The following is a 22196-nucleotide window of genomic DNA, read 5'->3' as shown; positions in this document are numbered from 1 at the left end:
ATGGAGTATTTGTACAAATTTGTCCTAGCATATGGAACGAGGAATGTGCCTTTATCTCTGTGTCTTTCTGAGTATTTTATCAGATTTTGTTTTTGTATTTGAAGATTATGGTTCAATGTTTTATGTATAATTGCTACTGTGGATATATACTCCAGGGATTTATAAGAGCTGGTGAGTTCAACTGAAAAGAAGATGCCGAATAGTGTTGGAGCCAGACGACATCCTTGTTTAACTCCGCTCTTGATGGAGAATGGCTTAGAGGCAGAACTGTCAAACTTTACAGTGCCTTGCATATTTTAATGAAAAGCTGACACTAGTTCCTATACGCGTACATCAATGGTTTTGAAGCATTTGCATTACTTTTTCTATTTTTTTATCTGTTAAATCTGATGTCTTGAAAAAATCTACTATATATTTACCAAATACCACTCACTGATTGATCACGAGTTCTCGTCAACTGTCGTACGTATCCCTTTGATATTTCGTGCTTTACCGCTCAGTCACCGCGCCTTGTTAAACGTATAGACGTGGCAACGAGCTATTGGTCTAAACTGCCCACATGTTGTGACGTTGCAGGTCAGTGTTCAGGCCTTCTTTAACGACTGGTCTCGGTCGGACACCTATCTCGCATGGGAGACGACCGCATGCCAAAGGCGATCTTCTATACTGAACTTAAAGGAGGACGGCATAACAGAGCCCCCCACTCCTCCCCAGGTACCATGTCGCCCTCTCTGGCATAGAGAAAACAAAAAGCTGGCAACTGATGGGACTTACAGAGACAGATGGAAAACTCTCCACGAAGGCCACGGGAGAAAATATGAGACCCACTGAAAAGCGCTTGACGAAAACAGGGGCAGAGAAGATGATAAGAAAACAGACACAGACAGACAACATAGGCCTACTTTGTCTACAACAGGTATCCCAAAATATGCAGGTCACATCCCCACTCTTCGGATTCGGATAACCTATATATTTTAGCACATAATACACAGACGAACACAAGAAGGAGAAAAATATTTTTTAAATTATTTTATTTACAAAAATTATCAAAATATCATGCTAAAATTGTTATTGTACATCTCTAGATCTAAACTTCTTAAAATTATGATCATTTTATAAACCAAACGTTAACACCATGTATTTCTATACACTACTGAACAAAGACTTGTCTAACACACAGATTTAAAGGTCTACATTGGACTTGGTAATGGTTTAAAACATACTACACAACTGAGGCAGATTCTTATATCACAGTCTCTTCCTAAGCAAAATATAACACAGACTCACGACCGAGATAACATACAAGATTTTTGTTATATAATGAAAAACCTTTCTTCATCATAAAGCATCGGGTCATTACATCCGAAAGATAAATGTTTTAATGTAGTAGAATGTTCTCTCCCCTAGCCCTCATAGCGCAATAACTTATTGCTTTAAAAATCCAAGGTGCATGTGAAAGCAATTCCTTTGAGATTCGAACCAGACCCCCCCCCATTTTCCAAGTCACTCCAATCGCATTGTAAACAGGATGATGACAACGTCGTCTGCGTCCGTACTCCCGCGGCGGACAATGGTTATGCTTGCCCTGGATGTGGCAAAATATGTAGGTCACAGCTGGGTCTGCGTAACCACGGGAAATACTGCATGCCTCATTAATTCTTCGGACCTGAAGACAAGCCTTATCATTGACAACGTCGTCTGCGTCCGTACTCCTGCGGCGGACAATGGTTATGCTTGCCCTGGATGTGGCAAAATATGTAGGTCACAGCTGGGTCTGCGTAACCACGGGAAATACTGCATGCCTCATTAATTCTTCGGACCTGAAGACAAGCCTTATCATTATCATTATGACAACGCAATGAAGCCGCGAATAAAATATCGTTTTGGAAAAATTAACGGCTGCCACTATTGGCTTGTTGTTTCTTAAATATCTGTGACTAAAAAGTTCAGTCCTTAATGTTCCTCCACCGTCGTTTGTATTCATTAAAAATTTAAAAGTTTTTCAGCCTTTTCCTTGCTTCTGGTGTCTGACTGTGACCCTTGACCCCCTCCTTCTTACCATAAGCCCTCCACGCAGGCGCATAATGTACTCACCCCCCCCCCCCCCCAACTGTTGGTATTTGATTTGAGATTTTGAATTATTTGGCACATCGGCACAATTTGAAGAAGTGGCGATAATTCCGTAAGGGTTACCTCCCCATATCGTCAAGTGCCAAGAGTTACACAACTGAGGTATACAAAATAAGGTCCACTCACAACTTAAATAGTACACACTGTAATCATCTAATACAAATCTGTTGTAAATATGTATATATTTATAAAAGTGCTTTGCCCGATCTCAACTCAAATTTGAGTAGTCAACCCCAACCCTCAACTGATGGTGTCGTCAAGATCTTCGTAGCTTAAGAGTGAGCGACCTGCAGTTTTCCATCAAACAATATATTTTGTGGGAGTCGAACCGGAGGCATTCAGTGTACATGTCTAAGAAATTTTTTTTTTTACATTTGATTATCAGTGCGCGTCTTCTGGCAGCCTTCTCTTAGTAAGACTTCCTCATTGTTGGTTTTGTCTTAAGACGTTATTTACATAATTTGCCTTTTAAGCTTCGGAGACGGAAGATATTGACCTTCTTTTCCTGCCATCTAGCCAAGTGCTCATCATACAGGCCCGATAGACTAGGGTTTTAGGGTTTAGGTATTATTAGTCAGCAAAGTATTGACCCACATACATTTCTGCAGCCGTGACATGCTGATTTTCTGCAGCCGTTACATGCTGAATTTCTGCAGCCGTGACATGCTGATTTCCTAAAGCCGTGACATGCTGATTTTCTGCAACCGTGACATGCTGAATTTCTGCAGCCGTGACATGCTGAATTTCTGCAGCCGTGACATGCTGCCTATTGCCTTAGCTATCCCGTTGTTGATGTCTAGTAGAACACATTGGAGATAATGGAGCCAAGGTAACAGAAATTGTCAACTATTTCCAAGGGTTGTCCACGTAGGTGGCTATGCTTCTATCTTGGGCTAGTACTTTGACTAATGTTGAAGCCAAACTTCTGATCTGCAGCTGACAGTCTGTCGATCAAGGTCTGAGGTTGTAGAAGATTACGTTGCGTCATCGGCGTCGAGCAGTTCCCTAACTGAAACCTGGTTATTGGCAGAAGTCTACACCGTTTGTCTGAATACAACTTAGCATGAGTATTTCTTAGGTCGTTGTAGAGATCGTACTTTACGTTAGAATTCTTACTGGGGGACAAACACGGGTAACACCGTGTATTCAGTTAGTTCGTTAGTTTAAAAAAAACAACATCAAAGAAAGCTAGCTTGTTATGTAAACTCAGAGAATTTTTTACCAAATTTGACTTAGGCTGAAATTAATATATTTAATAAATATTTAAATATATTTAAATAAAAATCAATATATTTCTACAAGACCGTATGCAAATCATCACAATTAGTCATAGTTTATAATGACTAACATGTCTTGAAAAATAAAAAAAACAAATATCACTCATTAGATCACACTTTGTCAATGGCAAATCGCAGACAGCCCTAACAATACAAAGTGGACGGAACATTACTGAGTTAAATCACAAACTAATTTGAAACTATACACACAGGTCACATTGATACGTATATCACTAGTATGATATAACAAGTGCATTGTCCAAATGTCTCGCTGTTATCAATATTACAGATTCGTTTTATAGTTGTTATTAAAAAAAATTGCATTGACAGGCTTTCACTCCAGGTCTACACTGAAATCTAGCATGATAAACAGAATTCATCAACTGACAGCAAGTTCAGAATTCTTCAGTGTCTTTGCATTCATACACTTTTACTTAATCCAACTAAAGATGATTATAATATATAATTGGAGAAGACCCTATTCATAACCTGACTACAAACAAATAATCAGAAAATAATATATATATATATATTTACATGATGTAAATTTACTGCGACAGAAACTAAAAAACTATATGACGCTTAGATGGTATAGTTTATCAACAAACTCGCCCCAAGTCAGTGCTTTGATTAATAATACTGACATATAGCAACATTGGTATAATTTCTGTTTGACACCTTGGGTTTTAAAACATATATCTAGCGATTTATAACGACGCCCTGGTATTTATAAACGTAGACTGTCTAACAACAAAGTATTTTACAATATGTTTTGGAATTCGCTCTGTTTCACAAGATTTGGACCTATATTTTGTAAATAATTGTTGCATGCTTAACTAGCTCTTTCGCAATTTGGTTATGGATAACTACAGGCTAGGTATGAACTCGAATCCATCGGGTTGGACTCCTATGCTGTGTATGATTGACAATTCATTATTTCAGCGAGTTATCGATACTTACAACTTTTGTGATTGGTCATGACCTAGATACATATTTACAGGTAAATGAATTTTATTATAGATAAACATGAAATGAAATTATCATAAAAAACAAGATATTGTCTTAGTTTACTATTTTCAGATAATATTATAACTCTTTTACTAATATTTTATACAGATACAGATATATTGATTGATTCTTACATGGGAAGTAAATGTGACAGTTTCTAAAGTCTTTGAAAATCAAGTGACCTCCCTTTTCCCAGAAAAAAATATCTTGAAAAAAAAAAAACAGTAAAATATTGGATTGACTGTCATGATACTAAAAAGGTTTTTTTTTTTTTTTTTCAAATAATGCAGAACGGATGTAAGAGCCTACAATGTCCAAATTGATTTCATTTATTAAATTTAACATTTGAGACACGTCGTGTAAAATCAATATGTTGTATATTCAATGATCATTAACAAAATTATTTTTAACCTGCTATTTATCTGGACTTATTTTTTTTTTAGTCTTTAAAATATATTTTATAAGTAGTTTTGGTATAAATCATACCGGTTTCATCAATAAAAATGCTCACTGTAAATATAGTTTTATTTAGTTCTGTAATAGTTTAATTTTTGGTGAGACTAATTTGATTAAAATAAAAAAAACAACAACTTGTAATGGTCTTTTCAGTACACTGTGTTACTATCGCACGACAAAAAAGTGAGATTTCTTTTTAAAAACGTTACAAATATAAAGGCGGCACGTTTCCTCAAGTAGGCCTAGATCGAGTTGCCTTCTTTGTCTACTGCACAGCAGTTATAATCAGACCACTGCCGGAAGTTTGACCTCAAAAAAATTTCACACATTCAAAACGAGACGAAAGCGACTAAAATCGAGGCAGATCACTACGCGTTGACGCCGTTCGCGTCTGCATTGTAGGAGACGAGATCCACGCCTGTTCCATCGTCTTGGATGCTGTTGGACCTTTTGGCGTTCGTCGTCTGCAACGACCACCTGGCATTCTTCATGTTGGCGCCAATCTGTCTGAAAATGACGATGATCTCCTCCACCGGGGCAACAACGATGACGATAGCGGCCATGATGAATGCCCACAACTGAGGATAATAACAAAAAAAAAAAGTTTTTACAAAACTAATAGACTATCAATTCACTCTGTCAGTCTGGTAAACGTGACAAGACATGAATCAATAAAAAGAAAATTAACCAATTAGTTACTTGATTGATGGTGATTATTTTGTTTGATATTGAAATAATGGAAATAAATGCTACTTAATGGGAGATGTGGATGTATATATTGAAGCTTTGCTTTGTAGCCTAGGCTTCCCACTGGACGGCAAAGGGCAGGGTTTGAACAGGAGACTATCAGAACGACAGACCCGAGAGCGTACCATACGAACAGGCCAACCATTGTTTGGAACTTAGAAACAATCATGATTTCCCAAAATATTCACACAATCAACATGGCCGCCAGACCTGTGAACAGAGAACCCAAGCTCACTGACATGTAAACCAAAAAACCCCAAGCTCGCTGACTTGTAAAACAAGAAGTTAAGTTCACTGACCTGTAAAACGGGCACCCAAACTCACTGACATGCAAACCAAAAAACCCCAAGCTCACTGTCCTGTGAAACAAAAACCTAAACTCACTGACCTGTAAAACGAGAACCCAAGCTCGGAACTGCTCCTTGTCCAGCACGTGCATACTGGCCATGCTGCCTGGAATGACCACAATGAAGATGATTAGACTGATAGCGCCACCTATATAGGCCGTCCACTTTGCTGTACGGAATACCTGTCAACATGAAATGAAAGCAGACACAGTTAAAAACTACAGAACATCAAACATTCTCTCTCTCTCTCTGTCTCTCTCTTGAAAGTTAGCAAATCTTTTCTAAGTTAAACATATTTATAAAAAGCAAATTGGGGCTTCTACTGCTTTCAACAGGAGGTAGGGGAGAAGCGTTAATTTTTCATATGCCCTATAGATGCCCTAAAGACAGCATGGTCTGAATGCCCTAAAGGCGACATGGTCTGAATGCCCTAAAGACCGCATGGTCTGAATGCCCTATAGACCGCATGGTCTGAATGCCCTATAGACCGCATGGTCTGAATGCCCTATAGACCGCATGGTCTGAATGCCCTAAAGACTGCATGGTCTGAATGCCCTATAGACCGCATGGTCTGAATGCCATAAAGACCTCATGGCCTGAAAGCCCTACAGACCACATGGTCTGAATGCCCTAAAGACTGCATGGCCTGAATGCCCTATAGACTGCATGGTCTGAATGCCCTATAGACCGCATGGTCTGAATGCCCTATAGACCGCATGGTCTGAATGCCCTGTAGACCGAAAGGGTACTTAACTACTTTTCTTAATCATTATACATGTGAACTTGGATTGGCCATCTAGTACTGTATGCCATATGACTTACTAGGTATTAGTACTACTTCACAGCCTTACCATAAAAAAATGGACAATGGTCAAGCATCTCTACTGTATGCCATATGACTTTCTAGGTACTAGTACTACTTTACAGCCTTACCACAAAAAAAAATGGACAATGGTCACTACAGCTATTTGAGCATCTCTACTGTATACCCTATGAATGAATTGCTTATTTTATACAGTAACGAGTCCGTCTACCTTGTCCAGTTCATCGTAGGAAGGTTTCTCTCCATCTTTCAAGTCCGGGAACTCTTCCTTGAACAGCTCGTTCCAAGGGTTCAGCGGGTTGTCTATGTCTCGAACCTTCTGCCACTCCACCAACCCGTCTTTGTCTGATTGGATCTAGAGGACGAGACGAGAAGAGGGTAGTGTACATTTGTCTATAAAAGAATAAACTTAAAAAAAATAGAGAGGAATGGAGAAGGACGGTCGACTGATCATGTGTGGTGCTACTGCCCCAACGTTTCAACATACTAAGGAATAAGTGAATGTGATTAATGGACATTCTCTCTCTCACCCTCTCACTGTCACCCTCTTTCTCTCTCTCTTTCTCTCTAGCTTGACAATGAATGCAGCGGTTCTCAACTTTTAAAGCTCGGTAACCCACAGGTTGAGAACCCCTGCTCTAATGTCACTTTTGTTAAACTGTCGCGTCATCATATTCTTTCGTGTGGGCAACAACTTTGTCTTAATAGTATTGTCCTAATCAGTGTATCCTGAAATAATAGCACACATCCCATAACAACAATGAAAGACTTAAAATCACAAGTAAAAGGCAAGGTCTTAGAAAGAATTTCTTCTCTCCCAGGAGGTAGGCTTAACCAAGACACTATCAAATGTACTAATGTAGAATGGTTCATCTCACATAATGTATATAAGGCAAGCACTCAACGAAAGGAGGCAGCAATAGACAATGTTTTATTTGCAGTTATAAAATACACAGTAAAACATGGACTTCAGTTTTCAGCTATCTAGTCACATGAGTCTTGTTTTAAGCTGTACAAGTAGTTTTCTACCTAATGTTAGATAGCTAGTTTAGTTAGTTGGGTGGCGCACTTTAATGTACTGACAGCGAACGAATATTTTAGGATGACGTCATTGGGGTTAGAGGTTAAGATTGACTTATAGAAAGTCAGTTACCGCTAGACTCTTGAGGGGATAACATCGTTCTATAGTGACAGACTAGACTGTGGCCCATTCTGTATTAAACATTTGTTTGGAGTTCACCTTGAGTCAACTTGGTCATTGAGTCTGTATTCCTGTTTAGTACCTGTTCAATCTTGTAACGTGATGTTCATGTCCCGAACTCGCAGTCGTAATACACTCAACAAGGCACGCACGCACTTAGTCTAAATAAGCATCTTCTAGAAATACTTCAGCTACATCTGACTACACATGCATCCGTTACACTAAACAGGAGATCAGATCCCCGACACACTACCCAGTGTCGCTCCAGGTCCCCAAAACAGTTCACAGCTAGCACGAAAGATTACTCTTAGTCCCAGACAGCACAGACTCCGACAACCTGCAGATCACTTCAACCGGATATGAAACAGTCCTTAGTCTCGAAACAATATTCTATTCCTCGTGTTCAACGATGTGATGGTACGCACCATCATTGTCGGCGCGGGAGCAGGGTTATAACAGTATGAATGAATAGAAAACAGAGTTGCCTTGAACGAATCACTCTATTGAATCGATATCAATTAACAACATGGTAAATAATAGCAAGGTTATAACAGAATGAATGACTAGACAACAGAGTTGCCTTGAACGAATCACTCAACTGAATCGATATCAATTAACAACATGGTAAATAATAGCAGGGTTATAACAGTATGAATGACTAGAAAACAAGAGTTGCCTTGAACGAATCACTCTACTGAATCGATATCAATTAACAACATGGTAAATAATTAGACAGCAAGACAATAAGTAGTTCCCAAGGCAGGAGAGTGTACTGATTAGTTGATATACAGTAGCTTCCCTTTAAGACCTTGAAGATGATTTAAAGATCATGTTTCCATGGTCGAGTGTTGACGAGGGTGTCGTAAGGCCAGCACAATCTTTCAGTTGCCATTACTTTCCACAACCAAAGTCAGATGCCTGTTAAGGATAAGTGACCGTTAAAGGGCGACCTTTAAGTCCCGAATTTAAAAAATCCTAGACTTCACTTGGATTCAAACTCACGACCCCCAGGTACCAACGTTAAGCGTTTTATAACTTGGCCAGCACCTCCTCTGGATACTTCAAATGTACATTTTGCTTTGTCACGTTCGTCACAAAGCACATACCCTGAAACAATCGTTTGAAATTTATTTATAAATATGTTTGTGTATGTGAGAGTCTAATGCATATAGAAAAAGGTTTAAATACATTTTAAAAGCAGTTTTCAGGCTACCTAGCCTTCTATCCTTCGTGAGTCCGCCCCCCCCCTGCCCTCTGAATACTAAGCACTAACAGGTGTGATTTTTTCGGAAATAGGGAACTCCCTTCTTTGATTCGATTTTGTTGACAGTACCGCTTTGTCAGCGAAATCTGGTAGACTGTCAGGATGGCCTAACAAGCAGCTTGCTGTCTCTCTTAGTATATCACCAATGGACTGGGCATCTCACAATAGGAGTAACTAATTGACTAGGTATCTCCCAATCTGACTAAGTATCAGATTAACTGACTAAATATTATACTGACTGACGAGTATCTAATTAACTGACTAGATATTATACTGACTGATGTGCATCTAATTAACTGACTAAATATTATACTGTCTGACGAGTATCTAATTAAATGACTTACTGACTGACAAGTATCTAATTGACTGACTAGATATTATACTGACTTACGTACATCTAATTAACTGACTAGATATTATACTGACTGACGAGTATCTAATTAACTGACTAGATATTATACTGACTGACGAGTATCTAATTAACTGACTAGATATTATACTGACTGACGAGTATCTAATTAACTGACTAAATATTATACTGACTGACGAGTATCTAATTAACTGACTAAATATTATACTGACTGACGTGTATGTAATTAACTGACTAAATATTATACTGACTGACGAGTATCTAATTAACTGACTAGATATTATACTGACTGACGAGTATCTAATTAACTGACTAAATATTATACTGACTGACGAGTATCTAATTAACTGACTAGATATTATACTGACTGACGAGTATCTAATTAACTGACTAATTATTATACTGACTGACGAGTATCTAATTAACTGACTAGATATTATACTGACTGACGAGTATCTAATTAACTGACTAAATATTATACTGACTGACGAGTATCTAATTAACTGACTAGATATTATACTGACTGACGAGTATCTAATTAACTGACTAGATATTATACTGACTGACGTGTATGTAATTAACTGACTAGATATTATACTGACTGACGAGTATCTAATTAACTGACTAGATATTATACTGACTGACGAGTATCTAATTAACTGACTAAATATTATACTGACTGACGAGTATCTAATTAACTGACTAGATATTATACTGACTGACGAGTATCTAATTAACTGACTAGATATTATACTGACTGACGTGTATGTAATTAACTGACTAGATATTATACTGACTGACGAGTATCTAATTAACTGACTAGATATTATACTGACTGACGAGTATCTAATTAACTGACTAGATATTATACTGACTGACGAGTATCTAATTAACTGACTAAATATTATACTGACTGACGAGTATCTAATTAACTGACTAGATATTATACTGACTGACGAGTATCTAATTAACTGACTAGATATTATACTGACTGACGAGTATCTAATTAACTGACTAGATATTATACTGACTGACGAGTATCTAATTAACTGACTAGATATTATACTGACTGACGAGTATCTAATTAACTGACTAGATATACTGACAAGTATCTTTTTAACTGATTATACTGATTGGGTATCGCGCAAGATGACTTAATATATGATAGGGTGTCTACTAAATATCGCCGTGGAGATATTTCATTCAATCTCTTTAAGCAACCACTAGATTTTACCACCTGTGTTTAAGTAGCAATTTATTTTTTGAGGAATCCTCAGAATTTGCGCAATTCAGTTTTAGCTTTATCATCATAGGAATCCTTGGGCCTTAGGCCTCTTTTCTTTGCCTCTTTTTTGGGCTTTATGTGCCTCTTTTATGGGCCATCTTGCCTCTTTTGTGGGCTTTTTTTTTTTTTTTTTTTAATATGTTTTTATTTTGTAAGTTATCATAATTCACAAGTATTAAATCATAAACAACTGAAAAGTGATTAACCTAAAAATATAATGATAGTAATAGGAATATTGTTTAATATCAAAGACATACTACCTAAACAATGAACCCCCTAAAGACAGAAAAATGATACAAGTATACTCTACTCCAGAACAATCAACACAATATCAGATATCCCTGACCCTTAACACCCTATTTCTGAAAAACTACATGAGCATTGTACAGGTATATGAAAATCAAACTAGATAATTCTCTACCCTAAAGTCCATTATTTTTCTAAATGTTAATTCCAAGTGATTAGGATCAAACACCTTATTATTATGTAGACATTTGAGCCAGCTAGCCCAAACAAGATTCCTGTACTCGGAAACAATAATCAAGTTAAAGTTATGTATCATTTTATTTTTTAGTTTTGGCAGCTTGTTTAAAATAATAGACAAGTTAACATTTACATAATTGCCACAGTTTGCTTCCAATAGGTCCATTACAGTACTTCTAACTTGAAGGAATAATGGACATTCCAAATACATATGTTTCTCGTTATCAGCATTTTCAAGGTGGCATAATATACATTCACGGTCATTTGTCCGTCTTCTAACCATCGGGGTCATCCCAAAGATTAGTCTATAACTAATCTCTCTAGCTTTTGGTGGGATATGTTTACTGTGTAGGTTTATGAATGTGTCCTTGAATTCTGTCACCCCAAGAACTCTCCCCCACTTAATCCTATTCACTAGGCTTTCCTGTAACAGCTTTTTAAGTGTTGTGTATGATTCTTTGGTTTTGTTGTGTATTAAATGTTCATTACCAGGTAAAATTCTTGAAATAGATCTGTAAAATGGATGAGTGACTGTACCAAAATAGTGAGGAGTATCATTGTGTATTGGAAGAAGACTACTTAATCTTAAACCATAATAGTAAATTGTCAAGGGAAAGTTTGTTGGGTTCCTAACTACTTGACCTACAAATTTTAGCCTTAGCGAATGTATTTTTGTTTTAACATCTTGCAGGTTTATCCCCCCATCCTCTTTGTTTTGAATGAGTGTAGTGTGCTTAATGCTCCTAATAGTGTTTTTAAATATAAAGCTTCTAATTAACTTGTTCAGCTTGTTTATGAATTTAGGAGGTGGCTCTGTAATGTTAGCTAAATAGACAATCTTTGGAATGACCAAACTATTTATCAATACAGCTCTACCAAATATTGTAGAACCTGTGTGCTGATAAAGTTTAATTAAGTTTGAGGCTTTGACAAAAATATTCTCCCACTGGTCTTTACAATAGAACAAAGGATTACAGGTATAGACAATACCACAAATCTTGATTTTATCAACAATTCTGAAAGCGCAATTCTCTTTGAATTTCCATTTCCCTAGTCCCATTACAGAGGATTTATTTATATTTATTTTTGAACCACTAGCTTCTCCGAAAAGTGTAAATTTCTTTAGTATATTCTCAATATCTTGCTCTGAAGATGGAAAAAAGGTTGTATCATCCGCATAGGCTTTGACTTTGATGGTTGAGAAGGAACGACCCGGTATATTTATCCCAATAATAGAAGGGTCAGATCTTACAGATTCCAAGAAGGGTTCCAAGCAAAGGATATACAAGAAGGGGGATAAGGGACAGCCCTGTCTGACAGACCTTTGTATGAGGATACTCCTACTGAGAGAATGATTAATTATCAATCTACTTGTTGCATTGGTATAGACAAGCTTTATATATCTGATTAACAGGGAACTAATTTTACATTTCTCAAGCACCTTGAACAAGAAGCTATGGCTTACTCGGTCAAAGGCTTTTTCTTGATCTACAGATAAAAGAGACACATTGAGGTTTTTATCCTTACTGTACATGATAAAATCCCGTAAAAAATGCGTCATGCCGTCTATGTTTCTGTCCGGGATACAACAGTACTGGTCATGTCTGATAAGTTGGTTTATGAGTGGTTTCATTCTTAGGAAAATCATTTTTGTGAGAAGTTTATAGTCCGTGTTGAGAAGTGAAATGGGCCTATAGTCGCTAGGTGAAGTGTTATTTTCAGATTTCTTAGGTAAAAGTGTGATGTATGCTTCGTTAAAATTTGGAGGAAAATGTCCCAGTTTAATGGCGTCGCTATATAGTCGCAGTAAGAGAGGACCAAGCAGGGGGAAGAAGGTTTTATAGAGTTGAAATGTTAAGCCATCTGGACCGGGTGATTTATTGTTCTTAGTCGAGTCCAGGGCAGTCCTGAGTTCGTCTAGCGTAAATGCACTCCCTAAAAGATCTTCATCTGTCTTGTCCAGCTAATTGCAAAATTTTAGAAAATTATCTTGAGCATCAGTATATACTGGCTATTCACTGTATATAGTAGTGAAGTGTTTTGTAAAAATATTCTTAATATCTTCATAATCATCTACTTTATTCCCCTCACTATCTATGATGTTGCTTATTATTTTACTTGATTGTACATTCTGTTCAAACGATAGGAATAGTTTACTAGGACCTTCATTACTTAAGTAATTTTTACACCTAATCTCAGCACCCCTATAAGTATACTTGTTTAATTCTTCTAGTTTTAAAAGAGTTTCTGTTTTAACGATTTCATCATCCGTGTGTAATAATGTGTATTTGAGTTGTTCATATTCTTGCCTCCTACGTCCCTGAGCTAATGTAGATATAAACTGGCTTTGCTGCTTGATAGAACTTTTTAGGAGGGGCCATGTCTGTGTTAAATCGAAATGTGGATCTTGTATATCATGTAAGTAAGAATTTAGATTAGTAGAAACTAACTCCACGAAAAGGGGAATTTCCAACAGAGAATTGTTAAATTTCCAGTGGGATGACTTTCTTTTAATTTCTTTGTTTTTTATGTCCAAAGTAACTAACACCGCTTTGTGGTCTGTGTATTCTAGTGTTTCTTCCAAATGTGACACCCGACTTATATAGAAATGATTAGGAGCATACACTCTATCTAAGCGCGTCGAGACGGGGTATGACCTATGCACCATGGTGGTGTCACGACCCATAGGTTCTAGTGTCCTGTAAGCATCAACTAAATTAAAATTCCTCTCTATCTCCTCTAAGAAATTAAGATTCGGAAAGGTTTTATGAGAGGGAGGGCCCACTGCCAAGGTAGTCTGTTTATCTAACGCAGAAGTTATGTAATTGAATTCCCCCCCCCTATGATAAGCGTATCCTCTCTATAATTATTGTTTAGTATATCGATTAAATTTTCATAAAAATCCTGTTTTTCCGCGCTCTTTGCTGGTGCGTAGATGTTTGTAAGTGTAAATGTTTGATTTCCTGATTCTACTCTAATGATTACTATTCTTCCCCTGGTGTCATTAAATACATGCACTCCTTTAAACCTATCTGAGACTAGAAAAATAGCTATCCCTCTACACTCGTTACCTAGGCTAAACCAGCCCTCTTTCAGCCCTATGTCGGATGTGTATTTGCGTGATTTATAATGTGTGTCTATATTTGTTTCTTGAATGAAAATGAAGTCTGGCCTGTATTTTCTGGATAGGTGAACAATGTATTTTTGCTTATTTCTAAGACTACGTATATTTAATGATAAGATTGTAATGTCTGTCATGACTGGGTGTAAAAGTAAATTTAACCAGTTCTAGTGGTTGGTTATGGGTGTTCCCCCCTCATCTATAACCAATGTGGGTGGAGTCTCAGGAATGTCCAATGCACTAACATCAAGACTCGTGTTAGGAGGGCTTACACCTTCTCTTATTATTAAGAGCAATTTAGGAATGATTTCAAAGCATAAACCTTGTTCTTTCAATACATGGTTTCAAATTTATTTCCTTATATAGTTACTTTCCATTATTTATAATAGGTCTAGGAAACTAATAAGACATATAATTGATATATATATATATATATATATATATATATATATATATATATATATATATATATATATATATATATATATATAAGTATGTAATATTTTGTTTAAATATCAGTTTTAATTAATTAAAATTTAAACGAGAAATTTAATGCTGTATATCTGATTGTTGTTTTGATTTTAGGTATTTAAAATGTTTACACATCATCTAGTTAAAATATAGTATGTCAGTAATGGTATTCTAGCTAAATATGTATAAACGCAAATTGCGTCCCTTGAAAATAGAATTTAAAAAGAATATTCTACATAAAAATTTGGTAGAAAGAAACTGTACAAGAACGATCCAGACCCTATTCACACTACAAAAAGACATCCACCAAGAAGCCATAAATCTAAGAATCGACGGGACCACGCTCGAATCGGACCCACGAGCCAGGTATTTAGAAGTTACCCTGGACCCTAAGCTGGTCATGGGCAAGAAGTAGGACAAAAAGCCTCTGCAAGATTGAACGTCATAAAGCGAACGGCTACGACGAAGTGGGGCGCCAAGGCAAGCGTGCTGAGGTCACTCTACACCGGTGCGGTAAGGTCGCAAATTGAGTACAATCTCTTAGCACAAGTTTACAGCTTCGCAAATGTCTCTAGCGGGCTTAGACGCAGTGCAGAATCAAGCAATACGGCTAATCTGTGGTACATTTCAGACGACCCCCCATTAATGCTGGGGAGATCATGGCAGATATTCCCCCACTAGCCTTGCGTAGGGAACGCGCTGTTTTGTTAGCGTACGAAAAATGCAAACGGCTGGAGGATAGCAGCTCACTCAGACGCCTAGTCGACGATTGGGTGGGTAGGGGTCGACTCAAAAGGACATCCTTTATGAAAACAGCACTAGGACTGTCCCAAGAGCTTGCCTCCCACGATACCCCCCCCCCCCCCCCCCCAGGAAAGAGCCACGCTCTCTCCTACGGCGGCTTTCCACCCGGTAACTGTTTTTGAGCGGCCGGAGGTGAGAAAATCACTGATCGACCCAAAAGTAAACAAGAAATGTACACAAAACCTACTAAATGTCACTGCGAGAGAAACCATAGCCCAATTCCCGAAAGATACCATCAAGGTCTATACCAGTGGTTCCCAAACTTTTTTTTGTCTCGTAGACCCCTTGCCGTGTTTTCTGGTTTTCGGTAGACCCCCTGCTTAACTTGTATTGTATTTTTGTAAATTTTTTAATACTAATTTCCAACTTGAGTGAGTTGAAGAATGCAGATTTAATTTAAAGCTACATATTAAGTATTAAGTAATAACTATTTTTTTTATTGATAAAATTCAAATTTAAACCAATTAAAATAACAATTAATATGTATTGCTGAAATATTCAAACACACTGGAAATGTTTTGTTTTGCCAACTTTATTATCTGTTCCTAGGGATATTATGTTTCATATATTCTATGAAGTAGATATTCAAACATTAAATAATAATAATTTATTTTGCCTTAAAGACCAACTGAAGAGGTTTTGGGGTCAGACGCGGAAACCGGTGTTATACTTTTTTTTAGATTCATAATGCTTAAAAAAACATACATACGAAATTTTAGACATATATTCTTTGTAATTATTTAGATATAAGCAATTTAATGTGAGTTTTAGGGACTATTAAATTTCACAATCTCGAAGCCATTCGAGATCAGTATTTCCCAGACAACCAAGGTCGATGACGTAGTTTAAGGGAAATTAGGTCAAATTTTTCAGTTTATGGCTTAGCGTATTTCCCTATTCCTTTTTACAGGAATGCTAGTTTCTAAAAACAAAGGCGACTAAAACACGCCAATTTATAAAAAGTGGATGTTAGAGTTGGGGAAATTAGGTCAAATCACGCAATTTATGGCTTTGCATGTTAGATCTACTGTTTGTCGGCTTATTCTTGATCTAGTCAAGCGAACAGCGTTTCAGCCCACGCAGTACCGCGAGCCTCAGTTCACATGTTTCGTTTTAGTCAAGTTACGCAATTTATGGCTTATGTTACTGCTTCAGGCTTATTCTAGTTCTAGATCTACTGCTTTTGATCAAGAGCAGAGTTTTTTTCTCAGATCATTAATGATGTACGAAGTAGACCTAAATTTAGATCTAAATCCAATTAGATGAAGTCTAGATCTAGTAATAGTAGTATTGGATATTTAGAGATAAGACCTATCTATTAGATTTTAGACTGATCCGATCGAGGTGCTGGGCCTAGATCTAGAAAAACAAAGTTTAAAATTATATACTCTATCATACTCTATCTATACACTTAATAGTGATTATTAACCTATAGTCGTCCCTAAATAGGCCCAATATGGGAAAAAAAACAATTATTACAATGTGAATGTTGAGCTCATTTAGTGTAGTTATTGTAGTATATGATTATATATAGTTTGAATCTAGAGTCACAACCCCGTACAACACTAGGCAAATAGCTTTAACTTAAACCTTAACTTAGACTTAAAAGCAGTCTGATTTAGTAAAAAAAGTACTAGATCTAAATTTCTAAAAACTAATCTATAAGGCAAAAATTAGACCTAGATCTACCAATTCTATAATATTACTAATATACGAAATATGGATTTTATTACACTCTTATTTAAATATATTCGTACCGTATATTCGGGCCTATATACTTACATAGTTCTATAAATATATATCTAAAAATTGAAGAGTTTTCATTTATCTCACGCTTGACTCATTTGTTGATTGGAATAGAATCATTAGATTATTAGATAGTTAAGTTAGCAAGTTAATCTGTAACTGTAGGTAACAAAGTTTTAAATTGTGTTTAGACTATAAATGAAAGAGATTATCCTACTGGAGAAGGAGTTGTTGTTTTTTTTTCTCTGGGAAGTCAGGGAAGTGGAAAATAAATTATAGTATCAATATAATGTTAAGTAATGCATATAGGCTACTGTTGATGTAATTATGCAACTCATTTTATTAAATTTTAGTAACCCAATTATTACCAGTTAATCACTGAATATATATATTTTTTTATCGTTATTAAAAAATGCAGAGCTATTCATAATTTAAAGTGTTTAATAAATAAGGCTGGCAGTCGAGTCGAAAGATTAATGAGAAATGCAGTATTTTCCATGGCTACGCAGCCCCAGCTGCAAACTAGATATTTTGCCGTGTCCAGCGAAGACATAACCATATTCAGCTGGTGGTCAATTTAAATGTTCTTTACGACGTCTACGTCTTCCCTCATCAGTGGATTTTCTTTTGGCCTCTAATATGTATTCCACGTTGCAATTTCTAATAAATAGCATCATTCGAAGAATGAGATCCAACTTATTTTTAAAAAATGTAACCCCTTTACAGATCAAGTCATCATTGCAATGGACATTCAGATCTGCATTAACATAATGATCAAAATTTGAATAGGTTTCGAAACGCAGAAAGTTGTGTGGTTTGCATTCCAAACTGTTTTCTCTGTGGTCTCAGGTTCAAACATTGACCACTGCCATTAATTAACATCCTGCTGGAGTTTTGGGCTATGACTTAATAATATTAAATCCTGATTCGAAACTTTGTCTAAACCTAGCAAGTGAAAAGGAACATACTAATTAAAATAATGTTGTGTGTATAATGAAGAACTCTATTAAAATGTGATTTTGTATTTACATTTATTGGTATTTATTATATAAAATAAAATTATAGAATGTTTCTGTGATTTGTATTTCCAAAATGATGAAAGATCCATCTAGTAAACTTGTCTGTATGCCACATGTCATATATGTTTTCTGTAAAATAGATTTTAAAAAATGTATTTATTAACATTTATACTTAATTATGTATACATATATAGAACTAGTGGTTATATATATATATATATTATATATGTTATACTGATTATCTGATCTAACATCAACATCTAACTCTTATTGTTCTTAATAATAATAAATTAGCCTACTCTACTCTAGGTCTAGGCAATCTAATATATATAAGACCAGGGCCGGTCTTAAGCCACTGCAACCTATGCGGTAGCAGTGGGCCCTGCACTTTCATAGGCTTCGTGCTAATTCTAGGTGTAATAGTTAAATTGCAATATATATATAATATATATATATCGGTATATATAAAACCCGGAAATCTCATAAAAATCTCCTGAAAAATAGACAAAATTGTGGGTGTCATTCATTCCGGAAAACGCTAATCCTACGCACGATAAACGAAATAAGATATTGTCAGCTTTCATGTACTAAAATGTAATAATCAGGCAAATTTTCACTTTAATCACAAGTTTCCATACTTTATTTACTTTAATAGAGTGACTGGCATTTTAATATGCCATAGGTTGCAAAGTTCGTAAAGTAAAGTTAATTTGATCGTAATCTTGATAGCGATTCAGATGATAAACTTAAATCTAAATCTAGCTGTCCAACAATAAAGATTTAATAAAATTCAAAGTCGAATTTTTTTTAAATACGAAATCTTAATTTTCATTTATTATCCTTATTCCCACCCAGACTAGGCCCCGCGCAATCAGTTTCACATTGGGCCCCGCAATCGTTAGGACCGGCCCTGTTTAAGTTTAAGACTTAAAGAAATGTCACATGTGTTTAGTAAAAATCTGTATTTTATATTATCAATATAAATGATGACTTATTATTTTTTTAGATCTAAAGTTTAGCCTTATTAATAAGTATAGTAAGGGCTAGTAAAGAGTATAAATATATTCTATATAGATCTAGATTTAGCTTAGGCTTTAGGTTTAGTCCTTGGCTATTATAATATTATATTTATATCTATGAATAATCTTTATGCTATTGCTAGGACACTACTCACTAGGTCTTACTATTACAAACTATTACCAAAAAATGTTGGCGACTGGGCTTAGACTTAACATAGAGGCTAGTCTAGATTACTCTAGATCTACTTAAATTAGTTAAATCTACTAGTTTATAAACTATTACTAGTACTACTAGTAGTATTACTAAAATTAGTACAATAATACAAGTCAAGTTTTTATAAACTCTAGATCTAGTGAAATCTAGTGAGTGACTAGTAAAAGTGTTAGAAGGCTAAGAAGGCCTAGCTAGAATTAGAGATATAGAAAATAATATAGATAGATCTAACCATTTAGTTTATAACTATTAGACTTAGTACAGTCTAAGTATAGTATACCTAGACCTAGTCCTAGATGATCTACTAGTACTTGATGATACTAGAGACTACTACTAGAGTAGACTAGTTCTAGAATCTAGATCTAGATCTAGTAACAATCTATTATAGTATTATAATTATTATCTAGTGACTAGTCCTATTATAATCTATCTATAATTATATTAATTCAATAGTCTGCTCTAGAATATATTTTGAAAAAGTAGAAGAGTTCTCTTCAGGGCATTTTGGTGCATCCCATGATAAGTATCATTTAAAATTGTTGGACAGCTAGATTTAGATTTAAGTTTATCATCTGAATCGCTATCAATAACGTATCCAGCCATGTCTATTTTTATTTACATTTTCTCAGTCCATTACAATACGTCACTTCCGGTTTCGGCCATTGAAGCTGATTTTCAAATCTCGTTATTTTTTACACTTTCAAATTACTTTTTCTAATATAAATACGCTTTTCTAAAATCTCAAATTTTTAGAAACTAACTTTGATGCTATCTACTATCTAAATCAACCGCTATCTCAATTTCGAAAAAAACCTCTTCAGTTGGTCTTTAAGTATCATTGTAAAAGTTCTCGCAAAGGGCAGTTACTCGTGTATTTCTTGATCCTTCACGTGTCCGCGAAACTGTTTTCACTAAAGGAGAAGGGGCGAAGGCGAGTAACTGGCGTTTGTTACATTGAGACGCCGGTAGACAACTTAACCAATGTTAAGGGGTATCTAGGAGGGGTAGCACCTCTAGTGGACAGGCAGTCGTACCCTCTTTTTGAGGGTAGCTTGGCTCACTCTTGGTCCCCACTCGGTACCCTACTCTCACCTGTGGCTCCCAGAAGCTGTAGCATGCGCAGCGCCCACACCCCGGAAACTGGCCGGCTAAACCAGGTAGAGGGTATCTGACGTGTCCATGGCACTCAGTACACTGAGGTTTTGTCAGACCTAGCATGTGAAGTCTGGACTTGGCGGCCTGTGCGTAACGTCACAAAACTAGACTAATCGGACAGAATGGCAAGTACCAGCACAGTGCTGTGGAGTACTCAAGAGCAGGACAAGACACACAGAAAGTCTCTGGTCATCCACTGCACCCAAACTTGGCCCCGGACGTCTTGACCAAATCTTGCTTCCGGAAAAGGACGGGCTTTAGGGCGAGAGAGTGAGGTCGACGTGTTGCGCGAATCCTCCTCACTTTAATCCAAATTCCAGCGCAGGTCACTTGTCATCCCCATCCCCCCCAATGTAGGCGTATTATATGTTAACTTATAAAACTTGAAATAGCTTAAATAGCTTCTGTTTGAGCAGCACTAAATATAACTTTTATAACAACAGAGACTAATTCAAATTGAGATGAAATCAATGTAGTAGACTTTAGTAATAATAACAATTGTATTCTAAACAAAATCTCACTACAAAAAAAAAAACAAAAAAACACACGTCTTTTCACTCTGGCAATCTGAGTCGTCAGGCCTAACTAAGACAGCTTATAACAATACCTCCTATCTTGCGTCATTCACCCAGCACAGCTACCAACCAAACTCTGACTTCTTCTCACTGTCACCATATTGTTCGTCCATCGTGGTTCGATGATGACCACTTTGTCATCCAGGGGGGGCTGAGGGCTTTGCACTGGGGTTTAGTGCCTCCTCATGTGGCTGGTGAGACCTATGTGAGCCCGGAATGTTCGGCCGCACACTGGGCAGGTTATTCCAGCTGGAGCTAGTGTCGTTTGTCTTGTTTTTCTTCTCCGGCGTTTTTCTTCTGCCAGCGTTGTTCTTTTTTCCTCTGCAACCTGTGCGCCAGTTTTCACAGCGCAACGCCATGATGCTCTGTCGTGTGCCTCTGTCTCCCAGGTGCATGAGTCTATGCTGAACGCCTTCAGAGGATGTTCCTGAAGCGCTTTCTTTGACCACCTTGCGAGCGCTTTCCTTCGCTTACTTGGCTATACAAGAGTCGTTTAGGGATGCGGTGGTCTTCCATTCTGTAGACGTGACTGCCCATCGCAGCTGGGACTGCGTTTGTCACCATAGAAACACACAGACACACACACTCCATAACACCCCCTCCCCCGAACAGGTTCACAAAAGAGATATTCAACCGAATTTGAACTGAAACCCCCTTTTGGGCGGAAAGCCGAGAGATCCA

General features: G+C 36.7%; 1 protein-coding gene and 1 long non-coding RNA gene across 4 annotated transcripts in view; both read right to left on the bottom strand.

The window, feature by feature from the left end:
- Positions 1 to 1046: 1046 nt before the first annotated feature.
- LOC106063634 (uncharacterized) overlaps positions 1047 to 22196 on the bottom strand; it is a 132703-nt gene continuing 111553 nt past the window's right edge. For all 3 annotated transcript variants that reach the window (XM_056037661.1, XM_056037660.1, XM_056037663.1), the window contains 3 exons: positions 7000 to 7143; positions 6007 to 6147; positions 1047 to 5449 (listed from right to left, as the gene is read on the bottom strand). In XM_056037661.1, coding sequence (XP_055893636.1) covers positions 5240 to 5449; positions 6007 to 6147; positions 7000 to 7143 — 495 coding nt within the window. In that variant the 3' untranslated portion in view covers positions 1047 to 5239. The remainder of the gene's footprint in view (positions 5450 to 6006; positions 6148 to 6999; positions 7144 to 22196) is intronic.
- LOC129927664 (uncharacterized) lies at positions 18546 to 22194 on the bottom strand. Its single transcript, XR_008779303.1, has 2 exons — positions 20066 to 22194; positions 18546 to 18681 (listed from the first exon to the last, which is right to left on the bottom strand). It is a non-coding gene; the product is annotated as an uncharacterized LOC129927664 (long non-coding RNA).

This window comes from Biomphalaria glabrata, chromosome 8 (genome assembly GCF_947242115.1).
Source record: "Biomphalaria glabrata chromosome 8, xgBioGlab47.1, whole genome shotgun sequence".
In the NCBI taxonomy this organism is placed as follows: Eukaryota; Metazoa; Mollusca; class Gastropoda; family Planorbidae; genus Biomphalaria; species Biomphalaria glabrata.
The sequence above is the reverse complement of the archived record's forward strand: the minus strand, read 5'-3'. Positions and strand labels throughout refer to the sequence as shown.